Source organism: Clytia hemisphaerica, unplaced genomic scaffold, assembly GCF_902728285.1.
Source record: "Clytia hemisphaerica strain Z4C2 unplaced genomic scaffold, Clytia hemisphaerica genome assembly, whole genome shotgun sequence".
NCBI classification, from domain to species: domain Eukaryota; kingdom Metazoa; phylum Cnidaria; class Hydrozoa; order Leptothecata; family Clytiidae; genus Clytia; species Clytia hemisphaerica.
In genome coordinates, this window is record NW_027103510.1 from 659,233 (window position 1) to 671,795 (window position 12,563).

Genomic DNA, 12,563 nt, shown 5'->3' on the forward strand with positions numbered 1-12,563 from the left:
ACGTGTCGCAATCATGAGGACGGACTATATCTAGCGGATTCTTTGTTTTTGAGTACTTTTTGAAATAAAGCGATAGATTTTACTTTCAATCAGGTGAATGTGTAAAAACCAGGCGCGGAGGTTCATTTCCCATTCAAAAGTTTCTACTCTAGCCCCTTCGGGGCTTTAAACTCAATGGCCATTACAGTGTTAAAATTTTGCTTGGTGCCCAGCAGCGCTAGCGCTACATCACAAGTGTTCAAGGAGAAGTAGATTCAGCGCTCTTATTTAAGCTACCTTAAGGGAACTAATTTTAGCGGTAATAAAAAGATCCAAATTTGGCATTTCGCGGGAATTAATTTTCGCGGTTTTTCACTTTGGAAAAAATCTTTCAATTTCCTCAGATTTTTTTCCTAATTTTTTTGACAACTTTTCACAATGAATAAATAAGTCGATAGTTACTACATCTAATAGGTGTCCCTTTAAGTAAAACCGGTCAATTATTCAGAATTATTCAAAAAAGCGGCGAGCAAATCAATAAAAAATCAATAAAAAATCAATAAAAAATCAATTAAAAAATCAGATCTACCATTTTGAAAAAGAAAAGTAAAATTGACGTCAAATATAATTTTAAAAAAATGTGTGATTATTTCGGAATTTTAAATTCAAAATTCTTCAAATCTTCTCGTTAGCTGTTGGAGAGCAGAGAATATATTGATCAACATTATCGTCGCCGAAGCATCATCAATTTTTTTGCAACGCTGATATAATAGTTATTTTTCGTCGATTCGCCGCCGATTATCTATTGCGTGACTTTTTTACCGTGTTACTGGATCCCCGTTTCTTTAACGTCGTTAATAAGCGCCAGAACGTCAAATATTGGTTGACACAAATCCACATACAGGAGTTTGAAGGGTGCAAAAAATTATTTGAAACACAACACAATAAACAAGCATTTAGTGAGTCTACCACTCCTTCGCAGCCGTTTGAAGTAATTCTTCACATTGTCAATCACAAATCTAACTTCTCATCCACTGGAACGCGCCAATTGGGGCGACCGCCCAACGCCCACTGATAAAGCGCATCAATTCAGCATCGTTATTTAACCACGCTGTTGTGGTTTCCACCAATAAACTACTGAGACATTTTCTGTAGATTCATATCTCTTAGGGCGTCCGCCCACCGCCATAGAGATGCATTTACCAAGTGTCCATCATACTGACTCGAATGTTGGAATTAGCCAGAAAGGTAAGAAATTCTCTCATTTATCATACAGTGGAGTTCAAGTAAAGGAATTTTTGAAATTTGGAGTAAGGTTTATAAGGCATTGTTAACAAAAGGGGCGAGAAAACTTGTTCGAGTTAAGGAGACATTCGAGTTGAGCTTCGAGTTATAGAGATTCCACTGTAGTAAACTTTGAAATATCTGTGCCTCTGTGATTTTGTTACACCAGTGAACATTTTGAACGTGATTTCTGTAGAACGTTGTGTCTGAATATGTTGGCATTTCTGGGTATTTCACTGTTTTTCTGAATTTAAAGTTCGGGCGAGAATGACATTTTCAGGCTTTCTGATTTATCTAATGGGATATTTCGATTTGGGAGAGGTATAATGGCTTCCGAGGTATATTTCCAGCCTAGTCGGACCATCCTCAACTTTTGGATCTTAAGTCTCGTGTTAAAACTCAACTTTCCAACCCCAAGCAAAGACACTTTGCTGGATTTTGCAAAATATTATGGCCAACATTGTAGGTACTTCCTAAGAAACTCTTTTCCCTAGAGAATGATAAGCAGAAACCTAGACTTGAGCAGCAGTCTGAAAAAGCTTAAACCATATAAAATTTCGTAAATTGTCAGAGACAACTTTGTAATAATTGATCTTGCTCTAACAAATAATAAATAGTAAGACTTATTTTCTTCCCATAGCATCTCCACAAGATGTACATTACCGTCCGATCACATCAAAGTCCAGACGCCAGCTAAGGCCTATAACTGCCGTATATACAGAGCCACGCCCGCCAACTGCCGCCCAAGCTCACCAGCCCCGCCCTCCAAGTGGTGAACGAAAGCGCCCAAAAACGGGTAAACGTAAATCTAAACGTGGCAAAGGTGCAAAACCAAGTAAAGCGGCCCCGCAACAACCGCCAAAACCGGTCACGCCACCTCAAGAGTACTACATAGAAACAACTCACAGCATCGGTGCAATGTGGCCTGAAATCTTGTCAAAGTCAGCTCGCGATCGCATGATTAAACTCGATCCTGATTTCCTCGAGAAAGAAGCCTTTCGCCCACGAATCAGTCTAACCAAGGATATCATTAAAGCGCAAAAAATGGAAAATCAAGGCTCCGCTCCACACTTAAACAGCGGATTACTGAACCGTGAGAAGTTATCACCACCAGGTGGGAAAATATTGAATTTACCCTTCATCCAACATCAACAGGAGGAAGCTTTACTCCTCCCCAGACCTCCAAAACAACCACGTGGTCCAAAGTTTCCTGGCATCTCCTCACATCGTTCCCGTAAATCCAAGAAAGTCGGTTCTTATGAACGCTAATTTTTTTTTGTCTTCATATCATTAAAAGCAGTGAATCGTATGGATCTGTGAATCATGGAAAATATTTGGCCGAAGGATCATCATCGAAGAACCAAAGTGTAAACAGTAAAGTGCAGGAGCAAGGGATTAGGTTTTTAGGGAAATTTAAGATCAAAAACAGCAAAGAGGATTATGGGATTGTCAACATCTGGGATCGTTTCCCTTACGCTGCACAGAACTGTACATACGACGTCGAGCATTATTTTTCCATGGTTTTTTTATTTATTTGTAATTATTTCTTTGTTTAAATTTGTTATTACTTCTTTTTTATTAAATATATTTTCATAAAAAAACAATAAATGAATTTTTCTTGAGACATTTTCGTGTGAAAAAATAAGACGTGGAATGGAAAAGTGACCAGCTTATCGGCAGTTTTTACACCGGTCCTAATTTAGCACCGGACCCTGTAACCCTTATCACGCCAAAGCTCAATTTTTCTTTTTTTAGCCTTGGCCTAATTCAATTCCGATCCCTTACGCTGGCCATCATTACGCCAGCGACGGAAGAAGAACGCCAATAAGGGCAGGCCTTAAAAAATAGCCGATAAGGTAATATTCTCTCTGTCGAACATCTAACTCAATGCTCAGCAACATTGAGAAGTCTTTCGAGCCTCCAAAACTGTAATCAAATACTTGGGAAATAATGAGTTCGAGTTGTGAGTCCGGACGATAAAGAGGCACGTCCAGCTTAAGATCTGGAAAACAGTTCGAGCTCCGAAGAAAATTAACGGCGAGCCTTAACAGTATTTGCCACGTGCTTAAAAGGCTTTCGTTGTTAAATGAATCCTGAGTCAGAGTTCTTTTTCAAACTGAGAAGTAACGACAGCTTTTAGATTCCTTCACACTTGATAGTCTAACTGCTCACAAATTACCCGTGGAAGTGTGTCCAGTTTTGAAGACAACTAGTGTCCGCCATGTTGTTTTCCTAATATTGACCTTAGATTTTCAGATGTTCGAATTTCAAAACATTCGAATCACGCTGTTAACGACCGAAATTGAAAACAAGTTGGCAGACTACTTTAGGCGTACAAACTTTCACGATTTTCGCGAATTTTGGCCCTTTTCGCGAAAATAAATGTATTTAAAAATTCTAGGAAGGGCCATTCGCGAAAGTTTATGCTCGCGAAAAATTCTTGACAAAATAGAAAATCTGTAAAACTTCAAACTTTGAATAAAATGTAACTTTTATGGCACTTATAGCCTGCTAAAAGACCAATAAGTCAAAGGACAAATGTTGCAAGCCAATCCAAGAAGTATTTGTCCTTCTAAGCCATTTTTCATGTGAAAATTCTCAATATTATGTCTTGATTGGCGAAAGTTTATGCTCGCGAAAATAATTTTTTCGTTAAATTCGCAAAAGTAAATGTCGTGAATTTCGCGATTTTTCGTCCTCGCGAAAGTTTGTACGCCTAAAGTAAGCTTCAAAATTGGACATGGCCGATTCAGTCAAGCAGTTAGAGATCAGTGTCACGAAATTTATACATACATATTTTGTGGTTGGTCGATGACATAAGCGAATTGATGTTTCCCATAATTCTCCTCGGCCATCTTTTTGTAAACCTCAAAATCTAAAGAAGAAATTGATAAAGGAAAGTACTATAACAAGCTAGAAATTATAAATTCGAGTATCTAGTCCGAAAAAAAATGTCGCCCACCATGGCAGTAAATTTTTCACTTTTTACACCCTCAAAACTAGACTGGCACGCCAGTCGGGCTGGAACGGTATCACGCGGGAAAAGTGAGCTTAGGAGTTAGGTAAGAGTAGGAAGAAATTTTGTCGGCGGCAAGGGCTGAAAGCCCGACTGGAGCGAAACCCCAGGAAGGAAAAAACGGCTAAGCTGAAGCCCCAATCTTACAACGCCAGATTTCGGCGTTGTAGAAATGAATGAACTTTGAGAAATTCGTGAAATCAGAAATAAAAACTTCCGTCAAAGTCGCAGATCGTGTTGTTTTGATTTTTGAGGAGTGAGTGATTGGAAGAAAAATGGCTGACTTCTAGTGGAAATTTTTATTTGAATATAGATGTTTTGTTTCTTGTTTCTTATTTGATGAGTCTCTTCTTTGTGTATATATATGTGGCTGTTCTTCATGATTCAAAATTCTTTGGCTCATTTTTGGTTGTTTTTTGTTTTGATTTGAGAGGCAAGAGAAGATGGAAAATCTTGTAACATCAGTTATCAGAACTTGTTATCTTTTCCTATTCATAACTCATTCAATTTTAGGAATGGAGTATTCAGATTGTAAACACTATGGAGTGTGAGTTTTTTTTTTCATTTTAGCTTTCTTTTTCCTAGGTTTACATGTGGTAATCAAAGGGATAACCCAGGTACGTAGTACCCTAACAATTATTTACTGACATTCAAACATAAGACTTTTTAATTTTCCAGGACTCACAAGTCAAAGGTTCTTTATCAAAAATATATGGTTGTTGTACTACCAGAGACTACTACACGTTACTGACACAATGTCGTACCGTGATAGTGGGTAACTTGCATCAGTGGAGGCTAACATGCATAGCCCTCAAATGAATGACCTGTCTGGTCATTAAAATACAACTACGCAGCTCCGCTCCCAGCTCTACTGTACCATTTTTGTCTTGATCTAATTTTGTATTTTAATGACCAGCCAGGCCAGGTCTTTCATTTGAGGGCTATGCATTTCCAATACGTACCGTGAGATGCATGTTAGCCTCCACTGATGCAAGTTACCCAATCTCACGGTACGTATTGGAAGTGCAACAAACTTTTGTGAATATCTACCTGGTTATCCCTTTGTTTTGAGTTGAATACGTACCGTATCTATATCTATCCCTATGATAAAATTACAGTTTTGAGTAGAAATAAAGTTATGGTAAAGCAGCACTGACAAATTTCTCCAAAAAACATTTTCTTTCAAATAATAAAATATTAAAAGTCTTAAGATTTGAAAATGATTAAATTTTTTCACCATGCTTATGTTTTACTCAATTCTAGTAATTTTTCCAAAACTTATACTTACGTAGCGGGAAATTTAGCAGGATTTATGGAGAAAATTAAGAATTCTCAGTTTGGCAACAAAAATTTCTCAAATGTACTGTACTATCACTTAAAAACATTTACATATTTTGTAATTGCCAGATTAGTGTGGCAAGAAAACTCTAAAAAAATTTAGCCATAAATCTTCAAGTGTGAAGTTAATTTTATTTCCACAGCTCACTTGTTCAACAAATTCTTGTCAAATTGGATGTCGAACAAGTGGGTTGTTGAACAAATGGGTGCCAAAATGATCGACAACCCAGTTGATTGACAATCCACTTGTTCGACAACCTATATAGTTGTTCGACAGACCAGTTGTTTGAGAAAAGAGTGTCAAACAAGTGGTTGTCGAGCAAATGGGTGTCGAACTAATAACTGTCGAACAAGTGGGATTTCCCGAAAAATTATAGTTGTACGTAGATGAAAATTTGTCAGAATTTATATTACGGTGAAAATTTTCAGTTTGACAACAAAAATTTCTCGAATAGTTAACTTTAATTTACATAATTATAATATTAAATTGTAAGATTAGTGTGGTAAGAAAACTCTTAAAAAAATTAGCCATAAATCTTAAAGTGTAAGGTAAACTTTTCAGCATTTTTGGTGTGACGAGAAAATTCTTCAGCACAGCCACAATGTATAGAAAAATGTCAGAATTTACAATAATTCTCTTCTTTCTAAAATTATGAATAGATGTACCCAAAAACTTTTCTGTCACCAAATAAATTCTGGATTTTTCATCAGAGCTATCTTATCACAGCACTAAATTCTGCAAATTTCAATTTTTCACAAATTAAATTTGTGCATGTCGATGTTACATTTTTCATGACAGACTGAAATACTTAATTATTTCAACATGACATCTTAAACTAGCAAAAGGTCTATCTATTTAATTTTCTATGCGTAAGTGTAATTTTCCTGTGTTTGGCTGGTACGTTACATGCTGACAGTCAGGACAGGTTGTTTTTTGTAGCAAGAGGGTTGGGCTGTCAGACAGCAGCCTGGGAGTAATGACATTGAGAGTGATGAGAGAGAGAATCTTTGGAGTTTTTTTAAACTAACCAGGAAACGCTGTTTATTCTCACGATAACCTACAAATGGTTTTCAAACCGTACCAAAAACTTTAGTCAACTGCATATTATGTTGACTAAAATTCTTGGTACGACTTGAAAACCTGTTTTAGTTTATCTTGAGATATTAAAAGTGTCAGAATTATTGATTATTATGATATGTTATTATTCTAAAAATAGTGTCAACATTTTTTCAAAAAGGTTATATTGCTGGGTACTTTTGAGAAGAGTTCCTGCCTGGTTAGTGTTACTGCTACTGTTGTATTCGTAAAAAGGGTGTTGGAGAGGTTCACTTAGCCACAATGAGACTAGACTGCTAGAATAATCAAGTTCCTTAACCAGTAGTCTGTAAGTACTAAAATAAAAAAGCAAAAAGTATTTAGGTGGAACCAAAATAGAAAAAATATTTCTTTACCTTGAATGAAAGAGGCTAGCAAAAAGCCACCAACCTGCATAGGGAAAACTGAATAATCCTTGTACACTTTTGATGATTGTAGAAAACTGAAGCTAAATTGCAAATACTTACCTTTCTAAGAATGTATGAATAACAAAAACACAAAGATGTAAAAGTTTCAAAACTTTGTGGATAAGTGGCTCATCCTTTTACCACCAAAAATTCAAAACAAAGTGGTCTGTCGGCTTTTCTCCCTCCAAAATTTAGGAAAGCACTCCTCCGTTCTCAAAACCACCAAAATGAAGCCGTGGCAGAATGTTCTAGTCTGTAAATCAGCAGCCTCTCACCAACTTTTGCTCGCTCTCCTACGCAGCTCCTATTCTAGCAAACGCCCGCCGCCTTTATGTTCCCGCCCTCTGACATGATTAATTTACAGACTAGTTTGCTAGTCTACCTCAAAACACCCTTAAACGTCATTAAACCGGGTAGAAAAACTAATTGCTGAATCATACTTACTGGTACATAATAAATTTGTTACAGCCTACAATCGGTGCTGAAATATTTGGCACAAAAAAACGACAAAAGTATATCTTTATTGGAATATTCTGAACTTTTTATATGGTGTTGGTTTATCATTTAAATGATACGTCTAGATTTCTCAAATGGAAATGGGACACCAGTATTTAGTTAAGTAAACCTTGACTAAGTAGATTCAATGGGCCATTTAATTTTACCCCCACTGTTGAGGATATTGATTTTTCGAAGTATAAAACCCCGTGGATATCCTACTACCTACCTGCAATCTCCCTCGAAATATATTGAGATTTTAGTGTATTTTAACGTTTTTCAGAATTTAAAGTTCGGGCGAGAATTGCTATTTTAGCACTTCCACTTTCTTCCATTGAATATTTTGATTTTAGAGGGGTTTGGTGGCTTCTAGGCTATATTCCAAGTCTCATTCGAGCAAATTTGAGCTTTTAAATCCTGAGATCCTAAGGCCCTAAGTCTTAAGTCTCATGTTAAAACTCAGAGTTAAAACTCTACTTTCCAACTGTAGTTTAAGGCGCTTGAAAATCAATTGTGGTGTTCAAAATTACACCGGGAACTCCCCTTTGTCTCAAATATTTCTTGTAGGATTGTGGATATGGCTTATGATACTTTACGCAAAGTAACGGAATTCCGTTAAAAATTAAAACCTTCTTCTAATTGGACAACTCCTAGAAAATTTATTCCCAAATGACACATAGAAGTATTCTTTTGCATAAATACACATTTTAAGTTTAAAATTCGTCTAAAAATTGTGGAAAAGGTACACTTTATTCAAAACCCATTTCATGCACTAAACTTCACTTTTCTTCAACACGGGGGTCGTAGCGCACAAAAAACAAGATTCGCTCTTTCGAGAGAAAGAGAACTTTTTCAAGTGAATTAATCTCATTGTTGTATTTAGTCGTACGTTGTATAGAAAACTTTGTGTATGATTTTTTTCTCTTCGTGCTTATAGTTGTTTCCACTGTTGTAAGCAAAGCGTTTTGATATAGCAATCAATGATGCAGCGAATAACTAAATACCATATCATTACCAAAGTTTTATAGGCTTTGGAGATTTATAAAATTACTTCCTATCCTATCAATAAAGTTTTAGAGACATCTTGCATCTTTATTTCAAATGAGAAAGATGAAGAAACACTTTGGAACCTTCATTCAGAACCTGATATTTAGCAAAATTCCGTCTTATATCAATAAACTTGAAGTCATTTTACTTTTACAAAGAATGAGACAGGGATGTAAGACTAACTAGCACTTCCATTTACAACTTAATATTTAGCGAAATTCCGTTTTATATCAATAAACTTGAAGTCGTTTTACTTTTTCAAAGAATGAAACAGGGTTGTAAGACTAATGAACCTTCATTCAGAACCTGATATTTAGCGAAATTCCGTCTTATATCAATAAACTTGAAGTCAACTTACTTTTTCATAGAATGAGACAGGGATGTGAGACTAATATGAACCTTCGTTTACAGCTTGATATTTAGCAAAATTCTGTCTTATATCAATAAACTTGAAATTATTTTACTTTTACAAAGAATGAAACAGGGATGTGAGACTAATATGAACCTTCGTTTACAACTTGATATTTAGCAAAATTCCGTCTTATATCAATAAACTTGAAATCATTTTACTTTTACAAAGAAGGAAACAGATATAAAAGCTAAGACCAAGTAACCTTCGCTTAGAACTTGATATTTAAAACAACCCTGTCTCGCAGCCAGCCCCGGTCGAACTTTTTTCCTCAGTGAAGATAAAAATTCATATTGAAACCCCAATGGGGATAGAAAATCTATTGTTCCAAGGTTAAAAAATCCACTTTGGTTTGGAGTGCAATTTTTAAACATGAATTTCGAAAAACGAAATTTTTGCCAAATTTTCCAGTGGGGCTGAGTTCAAAGTTTATTGATACAAGACGGAATTCCGCTAAATATCAAGTTGTAAACGAAGTCTTACATCCCTGTTTCTTGCAATCAAATAGTAAAATGGCTTCAACGTTTATTGATATAAGACGGAATTTCGCTAAATATCAAGTTGTAAACGAAGTCTTACATCCCTGTCTCTTGCAATCAAATAGTAAAATGGCTTCAACGTTTATTGATATAAGACGGAATTTCGCTAAATATCAAGTTGTAGACAAAGTCTTATATTCCTGTCTCTTGCAATCAAATAGTAAAATGGCTTCAAATTTTATTGATATAAGACGGAACTTCGCTAAATATCAAGTTGTAAACGAAGGTCTAACTTCTTTGTCTCATTCTATGAAATAGCGAAAAGCTTGACTATAATCTGTAACTTGAAAATTTATAGTTTTTTCAATAAAATATTTTTTGATTATTTGATTGATAGACCAGAAAAGAAATCTTACAGGAGAAGTCTGGAATCTTAATCCATCGATTTTCTTATAAGAAAAATCTTTTTTTAAATTGTTTAACAATTTTTGATAAACAAGATCAATTTTTGCAGATATACATTACCCCCAGGGGGGGGGGTCTTGCAGTTACTCCTTGACACTATGTGGAGTAACTGCAATTTTGGACATTTTCTACAAACGCCACCACCCTTGCAGTTATTCCATAGTGTACTAACTGATTTTACCCTCAAAATTGGTGTATACCACCCCCAAAAATGCCAAATTTGGCAATTTTTTCACTGAATTCATCATTTTTGATACAATTTACTGGGTACGTCTTATTAACGACCGTTCAAGAGTTAAATATCTCAATCATTTTCCAAGTTTGTTAAAATATCTTTCATGCCTTGATTGAAGAAAAAATTTTGTGATTTTTTTTTTACTTTTGAAAAAAATGTTTTGAATTTTTTTGCTTCCGGAATTTTTAAAAACCTAAAATTTTAAGTGAAAAATTGAAAAATGTGCTCACTTAGTACACCATATCCTACCAAAATCGACAATTTTGGGCTTAGGCACCACGGATGTTGCAGTTAGTCCACTGGTGGAGTAACTGTTTTCCCAAATTTTGGTTTATATACCACCACGGTAGTAATTGTCATAGTGTTTATATAATAACTGCATGACCCCCCCCTGTACCCCCTGATTTAAGAAAAAGAGAAAAGAGAAAAAGACAGAACGAAATTCCGTTACTTTGCGCAAAGTATCATAAGCCCCTGGATATCGTAATTTTTACTTAAAAAGACACTTTACCCCCTGGATACCCGTCTCCTTGTAGATATTTAACCCCCTGGATATCCACTTTTGAACAAAAATCGTTAACCCCCTAGATAACCGATATCTTCAACATGCCACCCCCCCCCCCCGGCACGGACTATTTCTGGAAAAACTCAATTTTATTTTCTATTTGTGATTTTCTATAACAATTTCTATACTAAAATATACTTAATTTTATATCTAAAAGTGGAGATCAATCTTGTCAGTTTGTTGTGTCTTGGCCTTTCTATCAGTGGCGTGGTGGCAGGGGGGGCCAGGGGGGCCAGGCCCCCCCAGCGGAGCCCTTTTGAGAAGGGGGGTCCAAAAATAAGGGGCGCCAAGAAGGATTTTTCAGGCGCCCATATCGAAAGATTGATAAATGAAAAAACAAGAATGGCGCCCCTCATCACCTCAAAAACTCAAAATTTTCTGGCTCGCTTCGCTCGCACACTCTCTTTTTTGTGTCCAGAAATTTAGAGGGACGCCAAAAACAAAAAATCTTTAAAAAGGGCGCCGTGTTTGCCTTGGCCACCCCAGAGAAATTTTCCCACCACGCCACTGCTTTCTATATCTTCATATATAGATCGTGCGTAAGCTACCTGTTCGAACTCGGATTGCGTGACACCTTAGGAAGAATTAGGGCCTGACCATTCAGCTTTTCCTTGACATTTTATACCCGTGTCACACTAGCATAAAGTGCTATTGCTATTTAGCACTGAAAATTTGGGATGAGAAAATCAAAAAATGTATTCTGATGATATACCTTGATCTTTAGATGCAAAATAAGCCAAAAAATCTCCCGTGAATGAAGAGCTTGTTTTGACTGTCATTTCTGTCAAAGCAGGTTTTTGGTATCTGAAATATAGATGAAATTGTGTCAGAATATTAGAGAAGTGGAATTAACTTCTCTCTTATTTGATTTTCAAGAAATGCCACACAGCCTATTATTTACAGTGGTCAAACCAAGGTTTTTCTTCTGAGACAGAAAACGGATTTTAAATAGAAATTTAGCATATAAGCTTGAAATTTCGGTGAATTATACAGAATTTTGAGACAAAAATACCTCTTTATTAACTTCACTAAGACGGAAACCCATCTGAGACGGAAGAAGTTTGTATTTGGGTTCAAATAAAGAACAATGAAAAGAAGAAGAGGCAGGGTGCAGACGGGCTTTAATCTCCCCTTTTTTTTGGCATCTTAAAATCTTGAAAAAAAATGCCGATGAACCAAGGTTTTGGCGTTGAAATCGTTCGAATGCTTATCAGACTAATATTGCCTTAAAAGAGATGGTCAATTGGGTAAACATCCCCAAAAGCATAGAAATTCCTGACTAGGAAAAACCCCCCTTCCAAAGGGATGAAAAAATATGAAACTCACAATCTGAGTGCTTTCAATATGTTTTCTTCATCCAAAACACCGCTGTATTTTGAGACATGTTCTCCATTGCTATAACAGAGATGAATGAAGATATAGGAAGTGATATAACAACGTTACTTTATTGGTAAAGTTAACATGCAAAATTTCGAAAACTAATAACCGGAGGGAAGACGTTTATTCAGGACCTTCCGTAGGGTGCAGTATCTGAAAGCGAGGCTTGCAATGATCTTAACATACAGTTGACTTTCTCTAATTCGATCTTCAAGGGACCAGGAATTTTCTTCGAATTAGGGAAATATTCGAATTACAGAGAGCATTTTATGCTACTTCCAAGATGAGGAAACCAATATTTTATTTCGAATTATAAAAAAGATTCGAATAGTAGAGGTTCGAATTAGAGAGAGTTGACTGTAAAGGCTTAG

At 36.0% G+C, this 12,563-nt stretch overlaps 2 protein-coding genes across 2 annotated transcripts in view; one reads left to right on the forward strand and one right to left on the reverse strand.

The window, feature by feature from the left end:
• LOC136799033 (uncharacterized) overlaps positions 1-12,563 on the reverse strand; it is a 32,367-nt gene that overhangs the window by 5,381 nt on the left and 14,423 nt on the right. Inside the window, exons 15-17 of the mRNA XM_067055712.1 lie at positions 12,142-12,210; positions 11,528-11,619; positions 4,057-4,138 (exon numbers count right to left, since the gene is read on the reverse strand). Coding sequence (XP_066911813.1) covers positions 4,057-4,138; positions 11,528-11,619; positions 12,142-12,210 — 243 coding nt within the window. The remainder of the gene's footprint in view (positions 1-4,056; positions 4,139-11,527; positions 11,620-12,141; positions 12,211-12,563) is intronic.
• On the forward strand, positions 690-2,620 carry LOC136799006 (uncharacterized). The gene is made up of 2 exons (XM_067055691.1): positions 690-1,227; positions 1,904-2,620. The coding sequence occupies exons 1-2, from the start codon at positions 1,173-1,175 to the stop codon at positions 2,530-2,532; spliced, it is 684 nt and encodes a 227-aa protein (XP_066911792.1). The 5' UTR covers positions 690-1,172; the 3' UTR covers positions 2,533-2,620.